The sequence below is a fragment of the Balaenoptera ricei genome, chromosome 15 (genome assembly GCF_028023285.1).
Source record: "Balaenoptera ricei isolate mBalRic1 chromosome 15, mBalRic1.hap2, whole genome shotgun sequence".
NCBI lineage: Eukaryota > Metazoa > Chordata > Mammalia > Artiodactyla > Balaenopteridae > Balaenoptera > Balaenoptera ricei.
The window spans coordinates 25,947,422-25,969,632 of NC_082653.1; the positions used below are offsets into that span (position 1 = coordinate 25,947,422).

Genomic DNA, 22,211 nt, shown 5'->3' on the forward strand with positions numbered 1-22,211 from the left:
AGATATAGAAAGCGAGCCACGTAAATAATTAAAAATTTCCCAGTAGCCACACTGAAAAAAGTAAAAAGAAACAGATGAAACTAACTTAAATAATATACTCATTTAAACCAATAAATCCCAAATATTATCTCAGCACGTAGTCAATATAAAAATTATCGAGGAGATACCTGGCATTCTTTCTTCGACATCCGGTGTGTATTTTACATTTAGAACACATTTAATTCGCACTCGCCACATTTCAAGCGCTCAGTTGCCACCTGCCGGCTAGGGGTTACCGCTTGGTTCAGCGCACCAGTGGAGGGTTTTCAAACAGGAGCTTGGACCCACCCGGACAGTAGAGAAGACGCACTTCCGCCGGACGGAGCGCCCCGGACGGAAATTGCGGCGGAACGGAAGTTGCGCGTGTGCGTGCGCAGCCGCAGACAGCTGAGCCGGGAGCTTGGCCACTGAGAGGAGCTTCAGCGGCTGGACGCCAGGCTTTCGGGCAGCGGTAGGTGAACTGAGCGCCGGCGGAGGTCGCCTGCGCTCTCGGCCACGCCCCACGTCTGGGACTGGAGGGGCGGCGGTGCCCCGGGAATGCGCGGTGTCCAAGGGCGGGGGATGGCGCGGTGGTTACAGCGCGGACCCTGGAGTCAGACTGTCGAGGTGTGCACTCCAGCCCCGCTTCCTACTCGTTTGTGACCTTGGACAAGTCAGCCCTCTTTCCCCCGAGCCTTAGCTTTGTCAGCTGTGAAGTGAGGATGATAGTAGAACCTGCCTCACAGTTGCTGTGAGGATTAAATACGGTAATCCATGGAAAGCACTTAGCACCACGCCTGACACATTGTAATCACCCAATAAAGTGGGATGCTTTATTGTTTATGTTGAGATGAGGCTATTGTCTCATCGTTATTGTCGACTACCAATTAGTATAGGCCCCCACCGAGGCCCCCTACATTGTGCTCTGCAAGCATTTTGTTCGTATTGTCACATTTGATCCTCACAACAGACATGGAGATAGGTGCTGTAATAGGTACTGTTATTCCCATTTTACACAGGAAATGGAAGCTCCCAGAACTTAAGACGCTTCCACGTGCCCAAAGTTATCTGGCGAGGCAGCAGTTGGGTCAGACTCCGTCTCTCGCGTCTTAACCACAATGCTCTATACCCACCATCAAAGGAGGTGTGGGCTGCAATTGTGCAGTTACTGAAGAATTACTGTATGCCAAGTTAGGTTTTAACATCTTTAATTCTCACAACATCTCTGAGAGGTGGGTATTATTTTTATCCTTACTTTACAGATGTGGAATTGGTGGCTCAGAGGTAGGAATTTGGCTTTCCCGAGGTCACACGGTGACCTCGGGTGACTTTAAAGTTCACACTAAAAGTCTGCTGTTCTCTGTCACTTGAAAGTAGGTTGGCATTGCTTCTGCCTAAAGTGCTGGTAGCATGTACAGCAGGTGATCGGGTTGGAGAAGTAACAGGCCACATCTGCTCATTTTACTTGTATAGCACCTGCCATGTTACTAGAGTGGGAGATACTAAGAATGTAGAAATGAATGAGATTTTTCCCCTGCTTTCAGAGACCTCCGGCTTACAAGGGATAAGCAGTAATTAACAGCAAAGTGTGATGAGTCTTGTGATAGTTAGAAGGAGGCTTTGGGAACCTAGGGGAGGACCCCTAGACTTTGGTGGTGGTGGCCAGGAAAGGCTTCCAGGAGGAAGCAGATACCTAAAAGTAGTGTAGGAGTTGGCCAAGTCAGTTGAGCGAAGATACGTCAGCCAGAGAAAACAGCATGTATAAAAGCCTAGAAGCTAGTGAAGATCAGTACAAAGATGTCTGGTATGGCTGGAATGAGGTAGTCAGGCTGGAGATGTGGGGTCCATTAAGAATATGTGGTGGAAAGTAAGTCTCCACCTTTTGTACTTTGAGTCACCTAGGTTCCTTCCTGGGAGGCACCCTCTGTTTCTTATGCATTCTAGAGATATTGTGTGCATTTACAAATATGTACCTGACTATTCATGTCTTCTTTCCTACACAGATTTGTGGATGGCCCACTATATCTAGTATAACACTTTGCTTCTTTGCTTTTTTGTCATGTATAGATTCAACCTCACTTTCTAACGGTTGCATCTTATTCTATTGTATGGATGTACTGTGACTTATTTAACTAGTCCCCTATTGATGACATTTAAATCTTTTCCATTTCTTTGCTATTAGAAACACTGCTGCATCAAATATCCTTATGCATAGGTTATTTTGCACATGAGTCTATCTGTAGGATAAATACCTAGGAATGGAAATGCTTGGTCAAAGGGTTTTTGTGTGTTTTTTTAAAATTAATTTTTATTGGAGTATAGTTGATTTACAGTATTGTGTTAGTTTCTGCTGTATAGCAAAGTGAATCAGTTATACATATACATATATTCACTCTTTTTTAGATTCTTTTCCCATGTAGGTCATTACAGAGTACTGAGTAGAGTTCCCTGTGCTACACAGTAGGTTCTTATTAGTTATCTAGGGTTTGTGTGTTTGTAATTTTGATGGAAGGTGGCAAATTGCTCTCTGTAAAGGTTGTGCCATTTTCCATCCCTCCCCCCCCAGCCATATGTGAGAGAGTCTGGGTGGGAAGTTTGAAGGGCAGTAATCTGAGACTCTTGGAGGTCGAAAGTAGTCACCGATCAGGCATATGGTGCCCCCATGTTAGATACTTTCCTTTTGAAGAAACCCAAAAGAAGATGCCCTCAGTAAATAGTTTTCACCGTGTGGGGAGGCGGTGTAGCAAGGTGGCTAGGGGCACAGGCTTTGTTTTAATAGAGACCTTTATTTGAATCCCAACTCTGCTGCTTACTGGCTGTGGGAGCTTAGGTAAGTCCCTCAGCCTCTCTGTCTATTTCCTCCTCTCTGAATGGGGATAATAGTAGTGTCTGTTGCCTATGTTCCTCAGGATGCTATGAAGCTTTAAAGAGCTGATACACTTAAAGCCCTTAGAACTGTTCCTGGCACAAGATGCTACTTTGTTATTTTGTCAGGGCTTCTCATTTCATCTCTACAACCCCTTTGTTTTGAAAACAGACGGCCTGGGTTTGCGTCTCATCTCTGGCACTTCTTTGTGTGATATTTGGCAAGTTGCCTCAGTTTTTTCACCTGTAAAATATTATTAAGGGGACAATATTATTAAGAGTACCTTCTTGGGTTTTTGTGAGGATTAAATGTATTGACACACTTGGAAGTGCTTAGAGCAGTGCCCTGTATATAGTGTTCAGTAAATGTTGGTGATGTCTGTCATTCTCTTGCAGTCTTTGGGCTGTTTTAGTGCCATGCATCCTTTACAGTGTGTCCTCCAAGCGCAGAGAGTGAGGTGGGGGCCCTTGGCCTCTGTGTCCTGGCTGCTGCTGAGGACCTGCAGGGCACACAGTGGTGTCCGCAGCTCTGCATGTCCCAGTCCAGAGACGCGGCAGGAGGATGGAGTTTGGAAGGATTTCAGCTCCAGGCTGGCCACTGGACCGACTTTTCAGCATTTTTTAAGAAGTGCTTCCGTTCCTCAAGAGAAACCGTCTACTCCAGATGTGGAGGACCCACCCCCATATCTCACAGTGGATGAACTTTTAGGAAGGCAGAGAAAAGGTTGGTTTTACTTTACTTCTCTTTGGACTTCCTGCTTTACTCCTTTCCAGCATCCATAGTCTGATTCTTTCTTTCTTTATTTTTTTGGCTACGTTGGGTCTTCATTTCTGCGCGCGCGCTTTCTGGGCTACTCTTGATTGCGGGGTGCGGGCTTCTGATTGCAGCGGCTTCTCTTTGTTGCAGAGCATGGGCTCTAGGCATGCGGACTTCAGTAGTTGCAGCATGAGGGCTCCAGGGCACGCAGGCTTCAGTAGTTGTGGTGCATGGGCTTAGTTGCTCCGTGGCATGTGAGATCTTCTCGGACCAGAGCTCGAACCCATGTCCCCTGCGTTGGCAGGTGGATTCTTAACCACTGCGCCACCAGGGAAGTCCCATAGTCTGATTCTTAACAGGTCTTTTATTACAGACCTGGCTTTGGAGGGTTAACAGAGTGGGAAGGCTGCTAAGTTATGGAATCGTCAGACTCTACCAAGTAACAATAATATAAAGAAACTTATAGTTTTGGTACAAGCAACTTGGGGGTAGAAGTCCTGGGGAGTCCTCTCTTTGGTTACCTTTGGAAACCCTTATGATCTCTGTTCTGATTTTTAGATCATCCTAAGTTATAAGGTAGGTTTCATAATTGGTGCTGTAGAAAATCATTATGCTTAGGCAGAGATTTTCTGAGAAACATAATGCACTCAGTTAAAATGCCTTAAAAAAAATGTTTGAGGGCTTCCCTGGTGGCACAGTGGTTAAGCATCCGCCTGCCAATGCAAGGGACACGGGTTTGAGCCCTGGCCTGGGAAGATCCCACATGCCGCGGAGCAACTAAGCCCATGCGCCACTACTACTGAGCCTGCGCTCTAGAGCCCGCGAGCCACAACTACTGAGCCTGCGTGCCACAGCTACTGAAGCCTGCGCGCCTAGAGCCCGTGCTCCGCAACAAGAGAAGCCACGACAATGAGAAGCCCGCGCACCACAACGAAGAGTAGCCCCCGCTCACTGCAACTAGAGGAAGCCCGCACACAGCAATGAAGACCCAACACAGCCAAAAAAAAAAAAAGTTTGAAGAGACATTAGGAGACAACCAGACCTCTCCCCTTTTGCACTGTTTCAAAAAAAAATTTCCCTTTATAATTCTTAATGATTTGGTTGCAGTCATATGGTGCAAATTATTTGTAATGTGCTATTTTCATTTAATATTCTTCCAAATACTAGTCTTCATAATTAAATTTAAAAACATTGGTGCAAAATATCACATGCTGTACCATGATGTTTTGCAATTGTTGGGACATTAGGTTGTTTCAAAAATTTTTATATTATAAATAACACTATAATAAGTGCCTCATATATGTGTATACAGATACATGCATATATAGATAGCTTTGCTTCTTTAAAAATTTTTTTCTGGAATAAATTTCTAGGAGTTGAATTGGTAAATCAAGGAGTCTGTATACCTTGTGACTCCTGCTCGGTATTTTGTAGTCCTTTAAAATTTGTTGTTCCCTTCAGTCTCTCCCTGACATAAGTGTGGTGTTTTCTTTTTTTAGACAAGGGAAGTGAGCCAAGGAAGGTTTAAAAAAAAATCCTGATTGTTTCTTTCTTTTTTAAAAAAAATTACTGCTCTTTTCTATTGGTTTTCATGTGATTGTCCTTCAACTTTTAACTCCATTTAGAATTTATTTGGGTTTGTGGATTAAAGTGCGTTGGTGGGCGCAGGGGTTGAAATAGGAATTTAGTTTGAAGGGTCTTGCTATGGTGTGAAATTGAGGTTCTTACAGCTTTGTGCAAATGTGTTTTATGTCATGTTAGCCATGCTTGTTTTCGTTTAAGATGTTTGAAGTTACTGTAGGAAGTTGCCTCATTTTTATTTTGTGGCTTTATGTACCCTCTGGCCACTGCTGCTCCCTCCAGAGTCTGGAGAACCTCATTTTGAGAAGGAGGAGTGTAACATATGGATTTTTTTTTAAAATAAATTTATTTGTTTTACTTATTTATTATTTTTGGCTGCGTTGGGTCTTCGTTGCTATGCATGGGCTTCTTATTGCAGTGGCTCCTCTTGTTGCGGAGCATGGGCTCTAGGCATGCGGGCTTCAGTAGTTGTGGCTTGCAGGCTCTAGAGCGCAGGCTCAGTAGTTGTGGCGCACGGGCTTAGTTGCTCCGCGCCATGTGGGATCTTCCCAGACCAGGGCTCAAACCCGTGTCCCCTGCATTGGCAGGCGGATTCTTAACCACTGCGCCACCAGGGAAGCCCTAACATGGATTTCAATTTATTTCCCCCCAGGTTGATGATTATTGTCAACTAGTCCTCCTTTTTCTAATTGTTTTTATAACCGTATTTCCTGATTCTCAGGTGCATGTTTTCTCCATTTTTAAATGATACGGCTTGTAATTGGTGTGTGTATATAATGTAGTATTTCTTTTGTTCTGAAAGGCTGTCATTAATTTGGGGGTACATCTGGCTAACCAGTTGCCTTAGGTGTTTCTGGGGCATTTGGGGAGGAGACCTTTTGAGACATGTGGTCTCTTTTCATCTGCCTGCAATGGAATTGCCCTCTCATTGCAGTCTACCTTGAGACCTATGGCTGCCAGATGAATGTGAATGACACAGAGATAGCCTGGTCCATCTTACAGAAGAGTGGCTACCTCCGGACCAGTAACCTTCAGGAGGTATACACATTTCCTGCTTCCCCTTGTTACCTGGGTGAGATTCTGCATGTGTGCCAGTTCTTGGGTGGAGTTTCAGGAACAGGCTATGGCCTAGTGAGAGTGAGTTCCCTTGAGGAAAGTGTGTAGTATGGGACTGAGGTGTACTTTTGTTGCAGTTATTTTTGAAACTTTTAAGGTGGTGCTTACCTTCAGGCAAGGAACTAGGTTAAAAATGGGCCATGAGGAGGATGGGAATGGGGAGTTAGTGTTTAATGGGTACAGGTTTTAGTTGGGGAAGATGAAATAGTTGTGGAGGTTGATGGTGGTGATAGCTGCACAGCAGTGTGAATGTACATAATGCTACTGAACTGTACACTTAAAAATGGTTAAAATGGTAAATTTTAAAAAAATTAAAAAAAAAAAAAGGGCTGTGGGCAGTGATTCTAAAAGGTTAATTTCAAAGATCATAATTTTCCTTTTTTTCCTTGCTCTCCACCCAGGCTGATGTGGTCCTCCTTGTCACATGTTCTATCAGGTGGGAATTTGTTCTTTACCTAGAGAGTGAATATATCTTATATAATAATGCCAGAGCCAACGGTGCCAGGCTGGCCCTACCTATGGAGATGAGCCAGTGGATTTGCAGTTTTACACCAGTGGAGATAGTAATGATAGAATGGTCAGCATTTGCTAAGCGTGTACTGTGTGTCAGGTCTTGTACTGAGTACTATACGTGCACTAACTAATTCTCACAACAACCCTATGAGGTAGGTGCTGTTATCAAACTCATTTTATTGATGAGGAAACCGAGAGTGTGCTGAGTTGCCCAACTTTTCCTTGGGTTTTTCTTGCAGCCAATGGCACATGTTTATGATGTACCTCACATCGTAAGGGCTAGGTACCGTCAGTGGTCAGGGACAGAGTTCTTCTGAACAGAGATGGGTGGCATCCATCAGAAGTGAACATACCCTGTTTATTACTTTGTTTCTGTGTACAAAGCATGTTGGTGTTATGTTTCCTCAGCTGGCTATACTATCAATTAATTAATCCAACATTTTTGTTCTGAGGGTCTTTTTTTTTTTTTTTTTAATTTATTTATTTATTTATTTATTTATTATTTTTGGCTGTGTTGGGTCTTCGTTTCTGTGCGAGGGCTTTCTCTAGTTGTGGCAAGCGGGGGCCACTCTTCATCGCGGTGCGCGGGCCTCTCACTATCGCGGCCTCTCTTGTTGCGGAGCACAGGCTCCAGACACGCAGGCTCAGTAATTGTGGCTCACGGGCCCAGCTGCTCCGCGGCATGTGGGATCCTCCCAGACCAGGGCTCGAACCCGCTTCGCCTGCATTGGCAGGCAGACTCTCAACCGCTGCGCCACCAGGGAAGCCCCTTGAGGGTCTTTGCTGCAAGACATTGGACTAGGTTCTTTGGGAGATTCAGAAATGAACCCTTCCTCCATGGAGCCTGACTTTAAGGAGTCTGGTCTGATATGGGAACTAAGACAGATACACAAATAGCTCTAACATCTGGCAGAAAGCACTAGGTAAAAAAATCAAACAGTAAAAAGGAGAAATTGCTGAGTACAGGGAATAGAATAGTTAAGGTGACAGGAGAACAAACTCTCCAACAGAGGAGAGTTGGGGAGGGCTTTGTGGAGTAGATTGTTTTTGATTTTGGCTTAAAGGCTTGTCAGGATTTGGAGATGTGCAGGGAGGGCGTCATTTTAGGAATAGTTTTGGCCACAACGCATGGCTTTCAGGATCTTAGTACCCCAACCAGGGATTGAACCTGTGTCTTTGCAGTGAAAGCGTGGAGTCCTAACCACTGTACTGCCAGGGAATTCCCATTCTTCCCATTGTCTTGCTCTTTTAGATTGCTTTGTAGTTTATTTTCAGGTTCAGGTCTACCTTTTTTGACCTCTGCAGGGAGAAGGCTGAACAGACCATCTGGAATCGTTTACATCAGCTCAAATCCTTGAAGTCAAAACGGCTCCGCTCCCGAGTGCCTCTGAGGATTGGGATTCTAGGTATCTGGTAATTTGCAGATTTTGTGAGTTTTGTGAGACTTGGGCTCCATGTAGCTTTTATATGCTAGGGTTTCCCTTAGAGGCTGGATTCCCAGTAGTGAAGAAATCTTATACAATCTTATACATGCCATTCAACTTGTATACTTAATGTCAGAGGCTGTAGGATTAAATGAGATAAAGCTCATAAAAGGTCTTTTCTTAGTGCCTTAAAGTAATAGGTACTGTACTCAGAAAGTGATCTGTCCTTACTAGTCTGATGGGGCTCATGGTGGCACAGAGTAGTGTATAGGAGAGAGTTTGGAGTCTGAAGGGACAGCTTGAATTTACCATGTAGGCACCTTTTATCTTGACTCCTGAAGCATGCCCAAGTGAAGATCTAATTATTCACTGACCAGTATAATAGCCACTAGCCACATGTGGTCATTTAAATTTAATTACACTTAAATAATATTAAAAATTCACTTCTTCAGTCTCACTAGCCACATATCGACTGCTCAGTAGCCACACTTGACTAGTACTACCAGTTTGAACAGCGTAGATAAAGCACATTACCATTGTCTTAGAAAGTTCTATTGGACAGCTCTGGTATAGATAGCTGGGAGGCATATTTCAAAAATAAATATTCTGTACCCTCATGGTCCCAGAATTTAGTCAATGTACTTAAACTTAAAATAGACTGTGTCCATTGTGGAATAGTTAAATTAATTCTTCTTGATGATGGGTCGAAACACAGGTTGGAGCATATCCTTTATTACACAGCTTAATGTACTAAGTGATGCAGGAGGATGGAAAGATTAGCTAGAATGTTTTGTTCCATTCCAGTTCCTTCATTATAGAAGCCCCTGGGTATATATCTGTTAGGAATGTCAGAAATCCCCCAAATAGTTTTTTTCTTTTAATTGTGGTAAAGTATATGTAACATAAAGTTTACCATTTGGACCCCTTTTAGATGTACAGTTCAGTGGTATTAAGTACATTCACATTGTTGTGCGGCCATCACCTCTGTCCATTTCAGGAACTTTTTCATCTTCCCAAACTGAAACTCCACACCAATTAAGTAATGACTCCCCATTCCTCCCTCACTTCAGTCCCTGGCAACCACCATTCTACTCTCTGCCTCTGTGAATTTTACTGCCTTGGGTACTTCATATAAATGGAATCATACAACATTTTGGTGACTGGCTTTTTTCACTTAGCATAATACCCTCAAGGTTCATCCAGGCTGTAGCTTGTGTCAGAATTTCCTTCCTTTTTAAGGCTGAATAATATTCCATTGTATGTATATATCATATCTGTTTATGGATGCTCGGATTGCTTCCACTTTTTGGCTATTGTGAATGATGCTGCTATACACAGTTGTACAGCCAAGAATAGTTCTTAAACCAATGTTTTTAAAGGGTTTCTTTTTTTTAATAAAATGGATTTTTAAATTGTATAGTTTTACTAATAACAGTGGTATTCTTGATTATGGAAGATACCAGCGTAGATGGATAACTCATTTCTTATAGGTTTTAATAAGTATTATGGGCAACAAGAGGGATAAAGTGTGTAAGTGCAGTTGTATATAAATAAGTTTTATTTTAATAAATAAGTTCCTGACACAAAATAGTTTTTATTTGTAGCACCAAGTAATTTTCAGTTGAAAAAAGAGGTGATTCATGTCTAGAAAGGTTTTTGGATGGTAGTTTCATTTTTTCCAGGCATTTCATTGAATTGCTATAGAGCTCTTTTCCTGTGGTTTTGTTATATAGGAATATGCAGGTTCCAGAGGTATAGAAGTGTTGGGCAAATTTGAGGGATGATGCTAAACTCCTAGAGAAGTTTTTGTGACCTAGTCTCTGATCCAGCTGGAGAGAATGTGTACTAAAAAGAAGTTGTGAGACGAGGTGAATTTGGGAACGGGTCTTAGCTTATTTCGTTTCCCTCCCAGGCTGCATGGCTGAGAGATTGAAGGAGGAGATCCTCAACAGAGAGAAAACGGTGGATATTTTGGCTGGTCCAGATGCCTATAGGGACCTTCCTCGGCTGCTTGCTGTTGCCGAGTCAGGCCAGCAAGCTGCCAATGTTCTGCTCTCTCTGGATGAGACCTATGCTGATGTCGTGCCAGTCCAGACGAGCCCCAGTGCCACTTCTGCTTTTGTGTGAGTCACTGACCAAGAGATGGGGAGTCAGCTTCTCCTTTCTTACTTTTAAAATAACATGTTAATTTTATTACATTAAAAAAATTAATGCATATAGTACAAAAAACTGAAGACAAAAGATGGTATAGTAAGACTCCCTCACACCTGTCATCCTCAGTCTCCTAGGCTACCTCTCAGAGGCAGCCATGTTAGGAGTTTCTTATATAATCCTTTCAGAGGTATTCTTTGCACATGCATTCATGTATATAATATAGAATCTTTCCTGCCCTCCCTTCTATACTCTTATTATTTTTTTCACTTAAAATATCTAGGGCTTTCAGGATCTTTTTTTCCCCTCCTCTGATCTTTTAAGTTAAAAAAAGAAGATCTGATGACAAAATAGTTCATGTTTGTTGAAGAATATGTGGAAAGATAGAAAAACATAAAGAAGAGCGTAAGGATTACCTATACTCCTACCAGCTAATGATAAACACTATTAGCAGTTTGGTGTGTATCACTCTGTTCTTTCTTCTGTGTTTGTATGTGTATGCTTTGTGTATATTTATTTATAAAAATTGGCTCTTGGTGTACTTGGTTTTATAACCTTTTCATATTTAAAATAATGTACATTTGTTATGTCATGAAATTTTCTCTAACAGATTGGCAAATAGGCTTATAGCCTATTTTTGTAAATAAAGTTTTACTGTAATACAGCCATACCCATTTGTTTATATATTGTCTGTGGCTGCTTTTGCCACTACAATATCAGAATTGAGTAGTTGTGAGGAGGATGAGTCTCTACTGTATAGTCTGCAAAACCTCAAATATTTACCATCTGGTTTTTTACGGAAAAAGTTTGCCAACCTCTCATTTTAATGGCTATCCAATACTCTGTTGTTGGAATGCTTTATAAAAATTAATAGCCAACATTTATTTAACAATCCTTCAGTAAACATCTTTACTATACATCTATCCATCATTATTTCCTTAAGATAAATTTAGGCTTTCATATACATGATGCAATGAAAGAGGGTGATGTAACTTAGATACTTAGCATTTGGATCAGGAATGAGTGAGAGATGCAGAACCTTGTGTTTTAAATCCAAGGTCTTCATTCCTAATACACTCTTTATAATATTTATTTTTTTCTGGTCTAGATTTAAAGAGTTCAAAAATATCTAAATATAAACAGTAGAAAGTCCAGGTGTGGTACGTCTGCAACCCGTTCCTTCACCACTGCGGTCCCTTAGGGTAACCACTGCATCCACCAATTACAGTTTGGTTTATATCCTGTGATTAACACATAATAAGTTTTTTTTTTTTTTTTGGCCGTGTTGTGCAACTTGTGGGATCTCATTTCCCTGACCAGGGATTGAACCCAGGCCACGGCAGTGAAAGCCTGGAATCCTAACCACTAGGCCACCAAGGAACTCCCCATAATAGTTTTTAAAGATAAAAAATGTCTGCTTTATTGCTTCTTAGATCTCCAATTGGTCCAGTGTGAGCCTGTTGCCAAGAGAATTCAGAGCCAAAGGATAATGCCAAGGGAGGTGCTCCTTGGGTTGGACCAGGCCATCCTGCTCCTGTTACTAAGTTCTGGTGCTTTCCTCCCCAGGTCTATCATGCGAGGCTGTGACAACATGTGCAGCTACTGCATTGTTCCTTTCACACGTGGCCGGGAGAGGAGTCGGCCTGTTGCCTCCATTCTAGAGGAAGTGAGGAAGCTTTCTGAGCAGGTGAAAAATTCTCCAGCCCTTCTTACTGTGAGCGTGTTTGTGAGAGGATGAGGACAACCTTTCTAGTTTTGTAGCCTGTGATTTCTCTAAGCTGTACAAGTTTAGAACCATACCTGGCCAGAAAGAAATACCTGGGTGTACATCTTGGGTTTGCTGCCCAGGAATTATAGGCAGATCCACTGAGAGGTTTGCTTGGGCGGCAGCACAGTAGAATGGAGAGAGCATGAATTAGATGATTGTGAATTCTGGCTCCACCATTCTCTGGCTTGATGCCCTGGCATAGGTCACTTAACTATCTTCTTCAAAACACAGTTTCCCCATCTATGAAAAGAGGGCAGATACCTTCTTTGCTAGGTTATTGGAAGGATTGTTACTGGAAGGACAATTGTTACTGGCACTTAGTAAGTTTTCAGAGAATGATTTATTAGTCTGTCTTTGTATTCTAGGCTATTCCCAAATCTCTTGTTCATTTTATCACTGAGCCAGCTCACTAGTTGAGGGACAGAGGTTAGGTGAGGGTAGTGACTCAGATCAGAGGCCAGAGGGGAGATATCTCCTGCCTTCCTCCTATTGGGAGCTGGTCCCTCAGCCCTTGAGGTCTCTCCCTAACCCTAGGCCCTAATATTCCAGCCCTGCAAAAGAGGACAATAGGTGGGAATATGGAGCTTTTCTTCCACTCGAGTCTCTGTGTTTTCTTACTTGCTTGGCTTAGGAACCATGGGAGGCTAGCCCCTGCTCCAGTTCTAAGTCAGCAGTTTGCCTTTGTTTGTGCACTCTGGCAAGCTGTCTTCTCTTCTCCCATCCCCAGATTCTCAGTTCCCTGATTTGGTCTCTGGCTGCTCACAGGCACTGTGAGTATTCTTCATACCTTACCTCACCCAGTGCTATCCAAAGTGGTCTAAAGTGGTCTCCTTCCTCTCCCCTTCCAGCTCTCCAGCTGTACCAAAACTCACTCCTTTGGGATGGAGATATTCTGTTTAAATAGACTGAGGTGATGACAAAAAACCCCTAACTTTTATAGGGTATTTGCATATAAAAGAAGGAACTTAATAACATTAAAGTGAATCTAAGTGAATTCAAAGACATTGACTTATGAAAAATTAAGATTCTGCATTGTGTGTGTGTTTTTAAAAATTAATTAATTAATTTGGCTGCATCGGGTCTTAGTTGTGGCATTCGGGATCTTCGTTGTGGCATGCAGGATCTTTTGTTGCAGCGCGTGGGCTTAGTTGCCCTGCAGCATGTGGGATCTTAGTTCCCTGACCAGCGATCGAACCTGTGTCCCCTGCAATAGAGGCGTGGATTCCCACCCACTGGACTGCCCGGGAAGTCCCTGAAATTTAATAATTGTTACATTTTGCTATATTTACTTTATTTTTTTTGTTGTTAAGTATCTCAGAGTACAGCATGACATTTCACCCTTAAGTAATTGTGCATCCCTAAAAAAAAATAAGGATATTTTCAATACCATTAATTCCTCTAACAGGATTAACAAAAAATGCTAAATATCTTTTCATTTTAGTCCACTCATATTCAAATTTTCCCAATTGTCCCATAGCTCTTTTTTCATTTGGTCATTACATCTCTTTATATGTGTGTGTGTTTTACTTAGTTTTATATCTTACTATCTTTTAAAAAAATTTTCTGGTTTGGAATAACTTCAGACTTTTCTTTTCTGTAAGAAAAGTTGCAAAGATAGTTACCTCTAATGTTAACATCTCACTTAACTTTGGTACATTTCTTACAACTAAAAGATTAGCATTGGTATATTATTGTTAACTAACTTCAGACTTTATTCTGATTTTGCCAAGTTTCCCCACTAATGTCTTCTTTCTGGATCCAAACCAGGATCCATGTTGCATTTAGTATATCCTGTTTTTTAAGCTAACATTATGTCACAACTTGTAAAAATAAATAGTCTTTATGGAGACTCGGGTTTTGACAGTTAAATGCATTGCATGGTCCTGGAGTGGGATTCTAATCAGGGAATAAAAATGTTTAAAAAAATTACATATTCTTATGTGATTGTGATGTCACTGCCTAAGCAAGTTTGTATCCTGTCTGTAATAGTGTGAACATTTTCTCATGTCATTAACAGCTTTTAATTTATTTTTGTAGTTGTGTGGCCTTCCTTGGTATGGATGCACTATGATTTACTTGTAGGACAGCAGCTTTCAAATTGCTTTCAGTTCTTCCTCTGTTAAAACAGTGCTGTGTAGAAGTACATCTCTATGCATTAATCTTTGTCCATCTTAATAGTTATATCCATAAGATAAGTTTCTAGACATGCCGTTGCTGAATAAAGATTAAGAAAAAAAGTTATAAAGGACATAGTATGGACAGTTGGTGAAAATTTGGCTTATGGAATGTGGATTAGATAATATTATCAATATTTCTGATTTTGATAATTGTACTGTGACTACTATTATATAAGAAAATATTCTTATATGCTGAAATATTTAGAAGTAAAAGAGTATGATGTTTGCAGCTTTTTCTCAGAAGACTTAGAAAAATGTGTGCTTGCATGTGTGTGTAGAGAGAGAAAGTATATACATGAGGTGTGAATGTGAATAATAAAGAAATAGGATACAATGTTAACAGTTACTGAATCTGGGCAAATAGTATATGGGAGTTTTTTTTAATTAAAAAAATTTATTTATTTATTTATTTGGCTGTGTTGGGTCTTAGTTGTGGCATGTGGGATCTTTTCATTGTGGCACATGGGCTCTTTGTTGCGGTGAGCAGGTTTCTCTCTAGTTGTGGCACGTGGGCTCCAGAGCACTTGGGCTCAGTAGTTATGGCACACGGGCTCTCCAGTTGTGGTGCGTGGGCTCCAGAGTGCACGAGCTCAGTAGTTGCAACGCGGGCTTAGTTGCCCCACAGCATGTGGGATCTTAGTTCCCTGACCAGGGATCGAACCTGCTTCCCTAGCATTGGAAGGCGGATTCTTAACCACTGGACCACCAGGGAAGTCCTGGGAGTTTTTTATACCATTGCAATTTTTCTGTAAGTTTGAAATTATGTCAAAATAAAATTATAAAAAATAGTCTTTATAGAAACCATTATTCTTCTTCTTTCTGAACTTTTACAATGCAGATTTTCAAACAGACAGGTTGAAAGACTAGTCTAATAAACATGATTATTAACATTTTGTCATATGTCCTTTATCTGCCTATCTCTATAGATATATAAATATATTTTTTTTGAACCATTTGAAAGTAAATGGTAGTCATCAGGCCACTTTGCCCTGCATCCGTCAGTATGTGTCTTCTCAGAATAAAGAATTTTCCCCTTCATAACCATAATACCATTATCATTTGTAGGAAATTTAACAATTAACTAATATTCTCTAACACGCAGCCCATATTCAAAATTTATTAATTTATCCAAAAATATCTTATTACTGTTCTGCTTTCAAACCAAGATCCCATCAAGATTTGTACAGTTTTGTTTGATTGTATTGTAATATTTCTTCAGTCTCTCTTAATCTAAAACAGTCCTTTCACTTTTTTGTTGTGTGTCTTAAATGATGCATTAGACATGTCTGGGTTTGTCTGATTGCTTCCTTGTGTTGTCATTTAAAATATTCCCCTGAATTCTGGTAAACTGGAAGTTAGGTGTTACAGCTTGATGGGATTTAGACTAAATATTTTTGGCAAGAATACTTCATAGGTGATGGTTATATAACATTCAGTGGACAGAATGGTGTCATAATTTGATTTTTGGTGTTATAAATTAACCATTATTATTGAACATGGGACTTGAATCCAGCTTTTTTGCTATCTAAAAAATGCTTTGAAGATTTTTTGCATAAGGTTTTATTCTGAAGTTCAGTTCTTCAGACAAGATGCCCAAGCATGAAATTATTGGGTTAAAGACAGAGTATATTTATGGATGGCTCTTGGTAGGTTTAGCTAATTTTAGCTAGTGATTTGGTGTGAAGCTGCCAAACATGTTTTAAAATTGCTTCCAGTATATTTATTTTCCCTTTTTCAGGGGCTGAAAGAAGTGACACTCCTTGGTCAGAATGTTAATAGTTTTCGGGACAATTCAGAGGTCCAGTTCAACAATGCAGTGTCCACCAACCTTAGCCGTGGCTTTTCCACCAACTATAAAGCCAAGCAAGGGGGCCTTCGTTTTGCTTACCTTCTGGATCAGGTCTCCAGAATAGATCCTGAAATGAGGATTCGTTTCACCTCTCCCCACCCCAAGGACTTTCCTGATGAGGTGAGTATTGAGAGTTTACTGTGTCTAACTGACATCAGTATCCTTAAGCATGCCAAAGGCTGCAGCCAGTAGCATGCAGCAGAGACATCCGTCCTCAGAGGATCAGGGGATCCTGTGGTGTATTACTATATTGCCCTCTGAATCTACCTATCCTTTGGAAAGATTTGAAGTCTGCCAAGGTGGGGGCAGGTAAAGGACTGATATTAAGACCACCAGTGGGACCATGAGGGCTGTGCGGAGAGAGGTTTTATTACAGGATGTTGTGGGAAGGACAGGTGGGGGGGCAGTGTGATGCAGTGTGAAACAGTCTAGACTTTGGCCTCAGAGCTGAGTTCAGTCCTGGCTCTTCCACTGCTTTACCAGTAGGGGTGACCTTTTCAACTTGTCATCTTTGTTTGTAAAATGGTTAATAATCACTTCCTGCTTTGGGTTATTGGGAAATAGATATAACGGGTAGAATGTACTTGGCAATGTGCTTGGCATGTAGTATGTAGCTCACGTGTGAAACCTTTTTTTGGAAGGTTTTTTGTGTTGGTGAAATGTCTGTGTTTTGGCCCCACCCCTACTTTTTCCCCTCTGTGTTATTTGTCTTATTGAGTTGTGAAAGTTCTTTATGTATTCTTTTTTTTTTCCTTTTCTTTTTTTTTTTTAAATTAATTAATTTATTTATTTTGGCTGCGTTGGGTCCTCGTTGCAGCGCGCAGGCTTTCTCTAGTTGCAGCAAGCGGGGGCCACTCTTCCCTGTGGTGCGCGGGCCTCTCACTGCAGTGGCCTCTCCCGCTGTGGAGCACGGGCTCTAAGCACGTGGGCTTCAGTAGCCGTGGCACGCGGGATCAGCAGTTGTGGCTCACGGGCTTAGTTGCTCCGCGGCATGTGGGATCTTCCTGGACCAGGGCTTGAACCCGTGTCCCCTGCATTGGCAGGCGGACTCCCAACCACTGCGCCACCAGGGAAGCCCTCTTTATGTATTCTTGATACAAATCATTTGTCAGTATATTTTTTTCAGGTATTTTCTCCTAGTTTTAGTTCCTTGATGATATCTTTTAAGGTGGCTAATTAGTTTGTAAGCTGGATGAAACAAATGCTGTTTTTCCTTTCTGGTCTGTGTTGGCACTACCCCTGTATAGGCCCATGGCTTGAATCTGACCTCTGCTTACTTTCTTCACTCTTTGAAAGCAGAGATGCCATCAGGTGAAATGTCTGGGACAGACAGAACGTGGGTTGAGCAAAAGTAAAGATTTTCGGTAATTTACGTGTTTGGTTTAGTCAGCCTCGTAATTCTCAAAGATTAACTTTGGTGGAGAAACAGTGGGGGGTGGTATTCCTTTCTGCAAGATTCTTTGGTGAGACTTTGATGACCTTTAATGTGTTCTATTTGATCAGGTTCTGCAGCTGATTCATGAGAGGGACAACATCTGTAAACAGATCCACCTACCAGCCCAGAGTGGAAGCAGCCGTGTATTGGAGGCCATGCGGAGGGGGTCAGACTTGCTTGGGGCGGGTGGGGGCATCCCATACCTTTCCATGTTTCCTTAAGGACCAAGCAGTGTCTAAGAACCTAGTGTAGTGTGTGGCACACAGTAGCTGCTCACTAAATATTTATTACATGAGTAAACCCATGGACATTATAACTTGCTTCGTTCATTCTGTAAGTATACACTGAGGACTAGATCACTCATTTCATTTGTTTAGCATGTGTTTTATTATGCACCTACTGTGTGGCACACTGAGATTTTAATCCTTTAGCTTTTAACATTAAAGTTTTTTAGGTCTTAGAATTTAAATATAGCTCCGTGTGTTCACTCACTTTGGGAATAGTAAATATAGCAAAGATAAGACTGAAAGGAGCATGTGACAAATGGCAAGCTGTATGGAACTAGTAATTTCCTTGTATTCCACATTGGAAAAGAGTTTTAGAGATATTAAATGTTAATTTGTCTTCATTTCTTAGTTAAATAAAAACATCTATTTAGAGTAATTTATGTTCTTGAATTAAAATTTTATAGGCTCTGGATTAGGTTATAGTACAGGATTTGGATCAAAAGGACTCTTCTGGATACTTACTCTTGTACTGTCCTATGTGAATGAGAAGTAATTACATGTGATTAGTTCATAGTGTTATCTTCTTATAGCATTCATTTAAAGAAGATTGGTTCATCTAAGCTTTTTCTTTTTGTTCTTTATTGCAGATATTCAAGAGAAGCTTATGTGGAATTAATTCATCATATCAGAGAGTCTATCCCAGGTACATTTAAGAAACATATTTTGCTGAGCACATTACTCTACCAGTGACCCCAGTCTTCTTGGTCAGATACAGGCAACACCTGTGGTAGTACATTGTGTCACCTTTCTCACTTCTTTTGGTCCTCTTCATTTCTCTCTTTCTCTTTACTTCTTTACTTCTTTCCGATTTTTTAATATCTTGGTCTTACTAGATATACTCAGAGGTGTGGATTAGCTTGTGGCATCAGGTACTAAAGGGATTCCTTTTCTATAGTCTTTGTGTTTCTGAACATATGAGAGAAACCTTGTTCTTGCTCGTTAGCTGGCAAAGTTATAGTCTAAATTAGTTCTGATTTGGGAGCAATTGATATCTTTAAAAATGTGTACTTAGAGGTAATTCCTTTCTTGTTATCATAACGCTTACTCCCCTCTCTCTTTTCCCTTCCTCTGAATAAAATTACTCTGTAAGTCTTTTAGTTTAGATTTGTTGACAATGTCTACATTGTTTTACAAATTTCTAATTATTGTAACTTGTGTTCTGTACCAATACTTTCATTTGGATAGGGCAGGATAGTGTGGAGGTTCTCTGGGCTGCAGTTTCCTCATCTGTAACATGGAGTTAATAGTACTCACCTTATTGGATTGTTGGGATAATTAAATAAATTAAAGTGTGTTGGAACATTGTGTTTAACTTCAAAAGTATATGTTTGGATGAGGTACTGAAACATTCTGCATGATAGATCGCATGCTGGGTCACGCGAACCATGGTAAATTTAAGAAAACTGAAGTCATGTCAAGCATCTTTTCTAGCCACAACATTGTGAGATTAGAAATCAACTACAAGAAAAAAACTGTAAAAAACACAAACGCATGGAGGCTAAAAAATGGATTGCCGAAGAAATCAAAGAGGAAATCAAAAAATTCCTAGATACAAATGAAAATGAAAACATGACGATCCAAAACTTTTGGGACACAGCAAAAGCAGTTCCAAAAGGGAAGTTTATTTATGTATTTATTTATTTTTATTTGGTTGTGCCGGGGCTTAGTTGCGGCAGGTGAGCTCCTTAGTTGCGGTTCGCTGGCTCCTTAGTTGCAGCACGCGGGCTCCTTAGTTGTGGCATGCAAACTCTTAGGTGCGGCATGTGTGTGGGATCTAGTTCCCTGACCAGGAATCGAACCAGGGCCTGCTGCATTGGGAGCACAGAGTCCTAACCACTGTGGCACCAGGGAAGTCCCTAAGAGGGAAGTTTATAGCAATATAATCTTACCTCAGGTGACAAGAAAAATCTCAAACCACCTAACCTTACACCAGAAGCAACTAGAGAAAGGAGAACAAACAAAACCCATAGTAGAAGGAAAGAAATCTTAAAGGTCAGAGCAGAAATAAATGAAATAGAGACGAAGAAAACAACAGAAAAGATAAATGAAACGAAACCTGGTTCTTTGAAAAGATAAAATTGATAAACCTTTGGCCAAACTTATCAAGAATGTAAGGGAAAGGGCTCAAATCAATAAAATTAGAAATGAGCGAATTCCCTGGCAATCCAGTGGTTAGGACTCCTTGATTCCACTGCAGGGGGCATGGGTTTGTTCCTGGTTGGGGAACTAAGATCCCTAAGATTCCATATGCCATGTGGCACAGCCAAAAAAAAAAAAAAAAAAAAAAAAAAAGAAATGAAAATGAAGTTAAAACTGATACCACAGAAATACAAAGGATCATAAGAGACTACTACAAGCAACTATATGCCAATAAAATGGACAACCTAGAAGAAATGGATGATTTCTTAGAAAGGTACAATCTTCCAAGTCTGAACCAGGAAGAAGTAAAATATGAACAGACCAATTGCAAGTACTGAAATTGAAACTGTGATTAAAAAACTTCCAACAAGGGATTTCCCTGGTGGCACAGTAGTTAAGAATCTGCCTGCCAAAGCAGGGGATGGGGCTTTGAGCCCTGGTCTGGGAAGATCCCACATGCCCTGGAGCAACTAAGCCTGTGTGCCACAACTACTGAGCCTGCGCTCTAGAGCCTGCGAGCCACAGCTGCTGAGCCCATGTGCCACAGCTGCTGAAGCCCGTGTGCCTAGAGCCTGTGCTGTACAATGGGAGAGGGCACCGCAATGAGAAGCCCGCACACTGCAGCGAAGAGTAGCCCCTGCTTGCCACAACTGGAGAAAGCCTGCACACAGCAACGAAGACCCAACGCAGCAATAAATAAATAAATAGATAGATAGATAGACAGACAGACAAACCCACCCCCAAACTTCCAACAAACAAAAATCCAGGACCAGCTGGCTTCACAGGCAAATTCTGTCAAACATTTAGAGAAGAGTTAACACTTACCCTTCTTATCCTTCTGAAACTATTCCAAAAAATTGCAGAGGAAGGAACACTCCCAAACTCATTCTGTGAGGCCACCATCACCCTGATTCCAAAACCAAAGATACCACAAAAAGAAAATTACAGGCCAATATCACTGATGAACATAGATGCAAAAATCCTCAACAAAATACTAGCAAACCGAATCCAACAGTACATTGAAAGGATCATATACCATGATCAAGTGGGATTTATCCCAGGGATGTAAGGATTTTTTTCAATATCTACAAATCAATCAGTGTGATATACCACATTAAGAAACTGAAGAGTAAAAACCATGTGATCATCTCAGTAGATGCAGAAAAAGCTTTTGACAAAATTCTACACCCATTTGTGATAAAAACTCTCTAGAAAGTGGGCATAGAGGGAACCTAACAACATAATAAAGGCTATATATGACAAACCCACAGCTAACAGCATACTTAAGGGTGAAAAGCTGAAAGCATTTTCTCTAAGATCAGGAACAAGACAATTTTATTCAACACAGCTTTGGAAGTCCTAGCCATGGCAATCAGAGAAGAAAAAGAAATAAAAGGAATCCAGATTGGAAAAGAAGACGTAAAACTGTCACTGTTTGCAGATGACATGATGCTATACACAGAAAATCCTAAAGATGCTACCAGAAAACTACTAGAGCTTATCAATGAATGTGGTAAAGTTGCTGGGTACAAAATTAATGTACAGAAATGTTGCATTTCTATACACTAACAACAAAAGATCAGAAAGAGAAATTAAACAATCCCATTTACCGTTGCATCAAAAAGAATAAAATACCTAGGAATAAACCTACCTAAGGGGCAAAAGACCTGTACTCTGAAAACTATAAGACACTATAAGATGAAAGTTAAGAAACTATAAGATCAAAGAAATTGAAGATGACACAAACAGATGGAAAGATATACCATGTTCTTGGATTGGAAGAATCAATATTGTCAAAATGATTATACTACCCAAGGCAATCTACAGATTCAGTGCAATCCCTATCAAATTACCAATGGCGTTTTTCACAGAACTAGAACAAGCAATTTTAAAATTTATATGGAAACATAAAAGATGCCGAATAGCCAAAGCAATCCTGAGAAAGAAAAATGGAGCTGGAGGAATCAAGCTCCCTGATTTCAGACTATACTACAAACTTACAGTCATCAAAACAGTATGGTACTGGCACAAAAACAGAAATATAGATCATTGGAACAGGATAGAAAGCCCAGAAATAAACCCACACATCTATGGTCAATTAATCTACGACAAAGGAGGTAAGAATATACAG

General features: G+C 40.9%; 1 protein-coding gene across 1 annotated transcript in view; it reads left to right on the top strand.

Moving 5' to 3' along the window:
- The first annotated feature begins 325 nt into the window (after positions 1 to 325).
- The window catches only part of CDK5RAP1 (CDK5 regulatory subunit associated protein 1), a 39,170-nt gene continuing 17,284 nt past the window's right edge, over positions 326 to 22,211 (top strand). The window contains 12 exon segments of the mRNA XM_059897345.1: positions 326 to 490; positions 1,038 to 1,250; positions 3,316 to 3,490; positions 3,493 to 3,607; positions 6,156 to 6,259; positions 6,739 to 6,773; positions 8,156 to 8,256; positions 10,187 to 10,397; positions 11,992 to 12,112; positions 16,109 to 16,339; positions 17,723 to 17,820; positions 18,529 to 18,584. Of these exon segments, the coding sequence (XP_059753328.1) occupies positions 3,446 to 3,490; positions 3,493 to 3,607; positions 6,156 to 6,259; positions 6,739 to 6,773; positions 8,156 to 8,256; positions 10,187 to 10,397; positions 11,992 to 12,112; positions 16,109 to 16,339; positions 17,723 to 17,820; positions 18,529 to 18,584 (1,117 nt within the window). The 5' untranslated portion in view covers positions 326 to 490; positions 1,038 to 1,250; positions 3,316 to 3,445.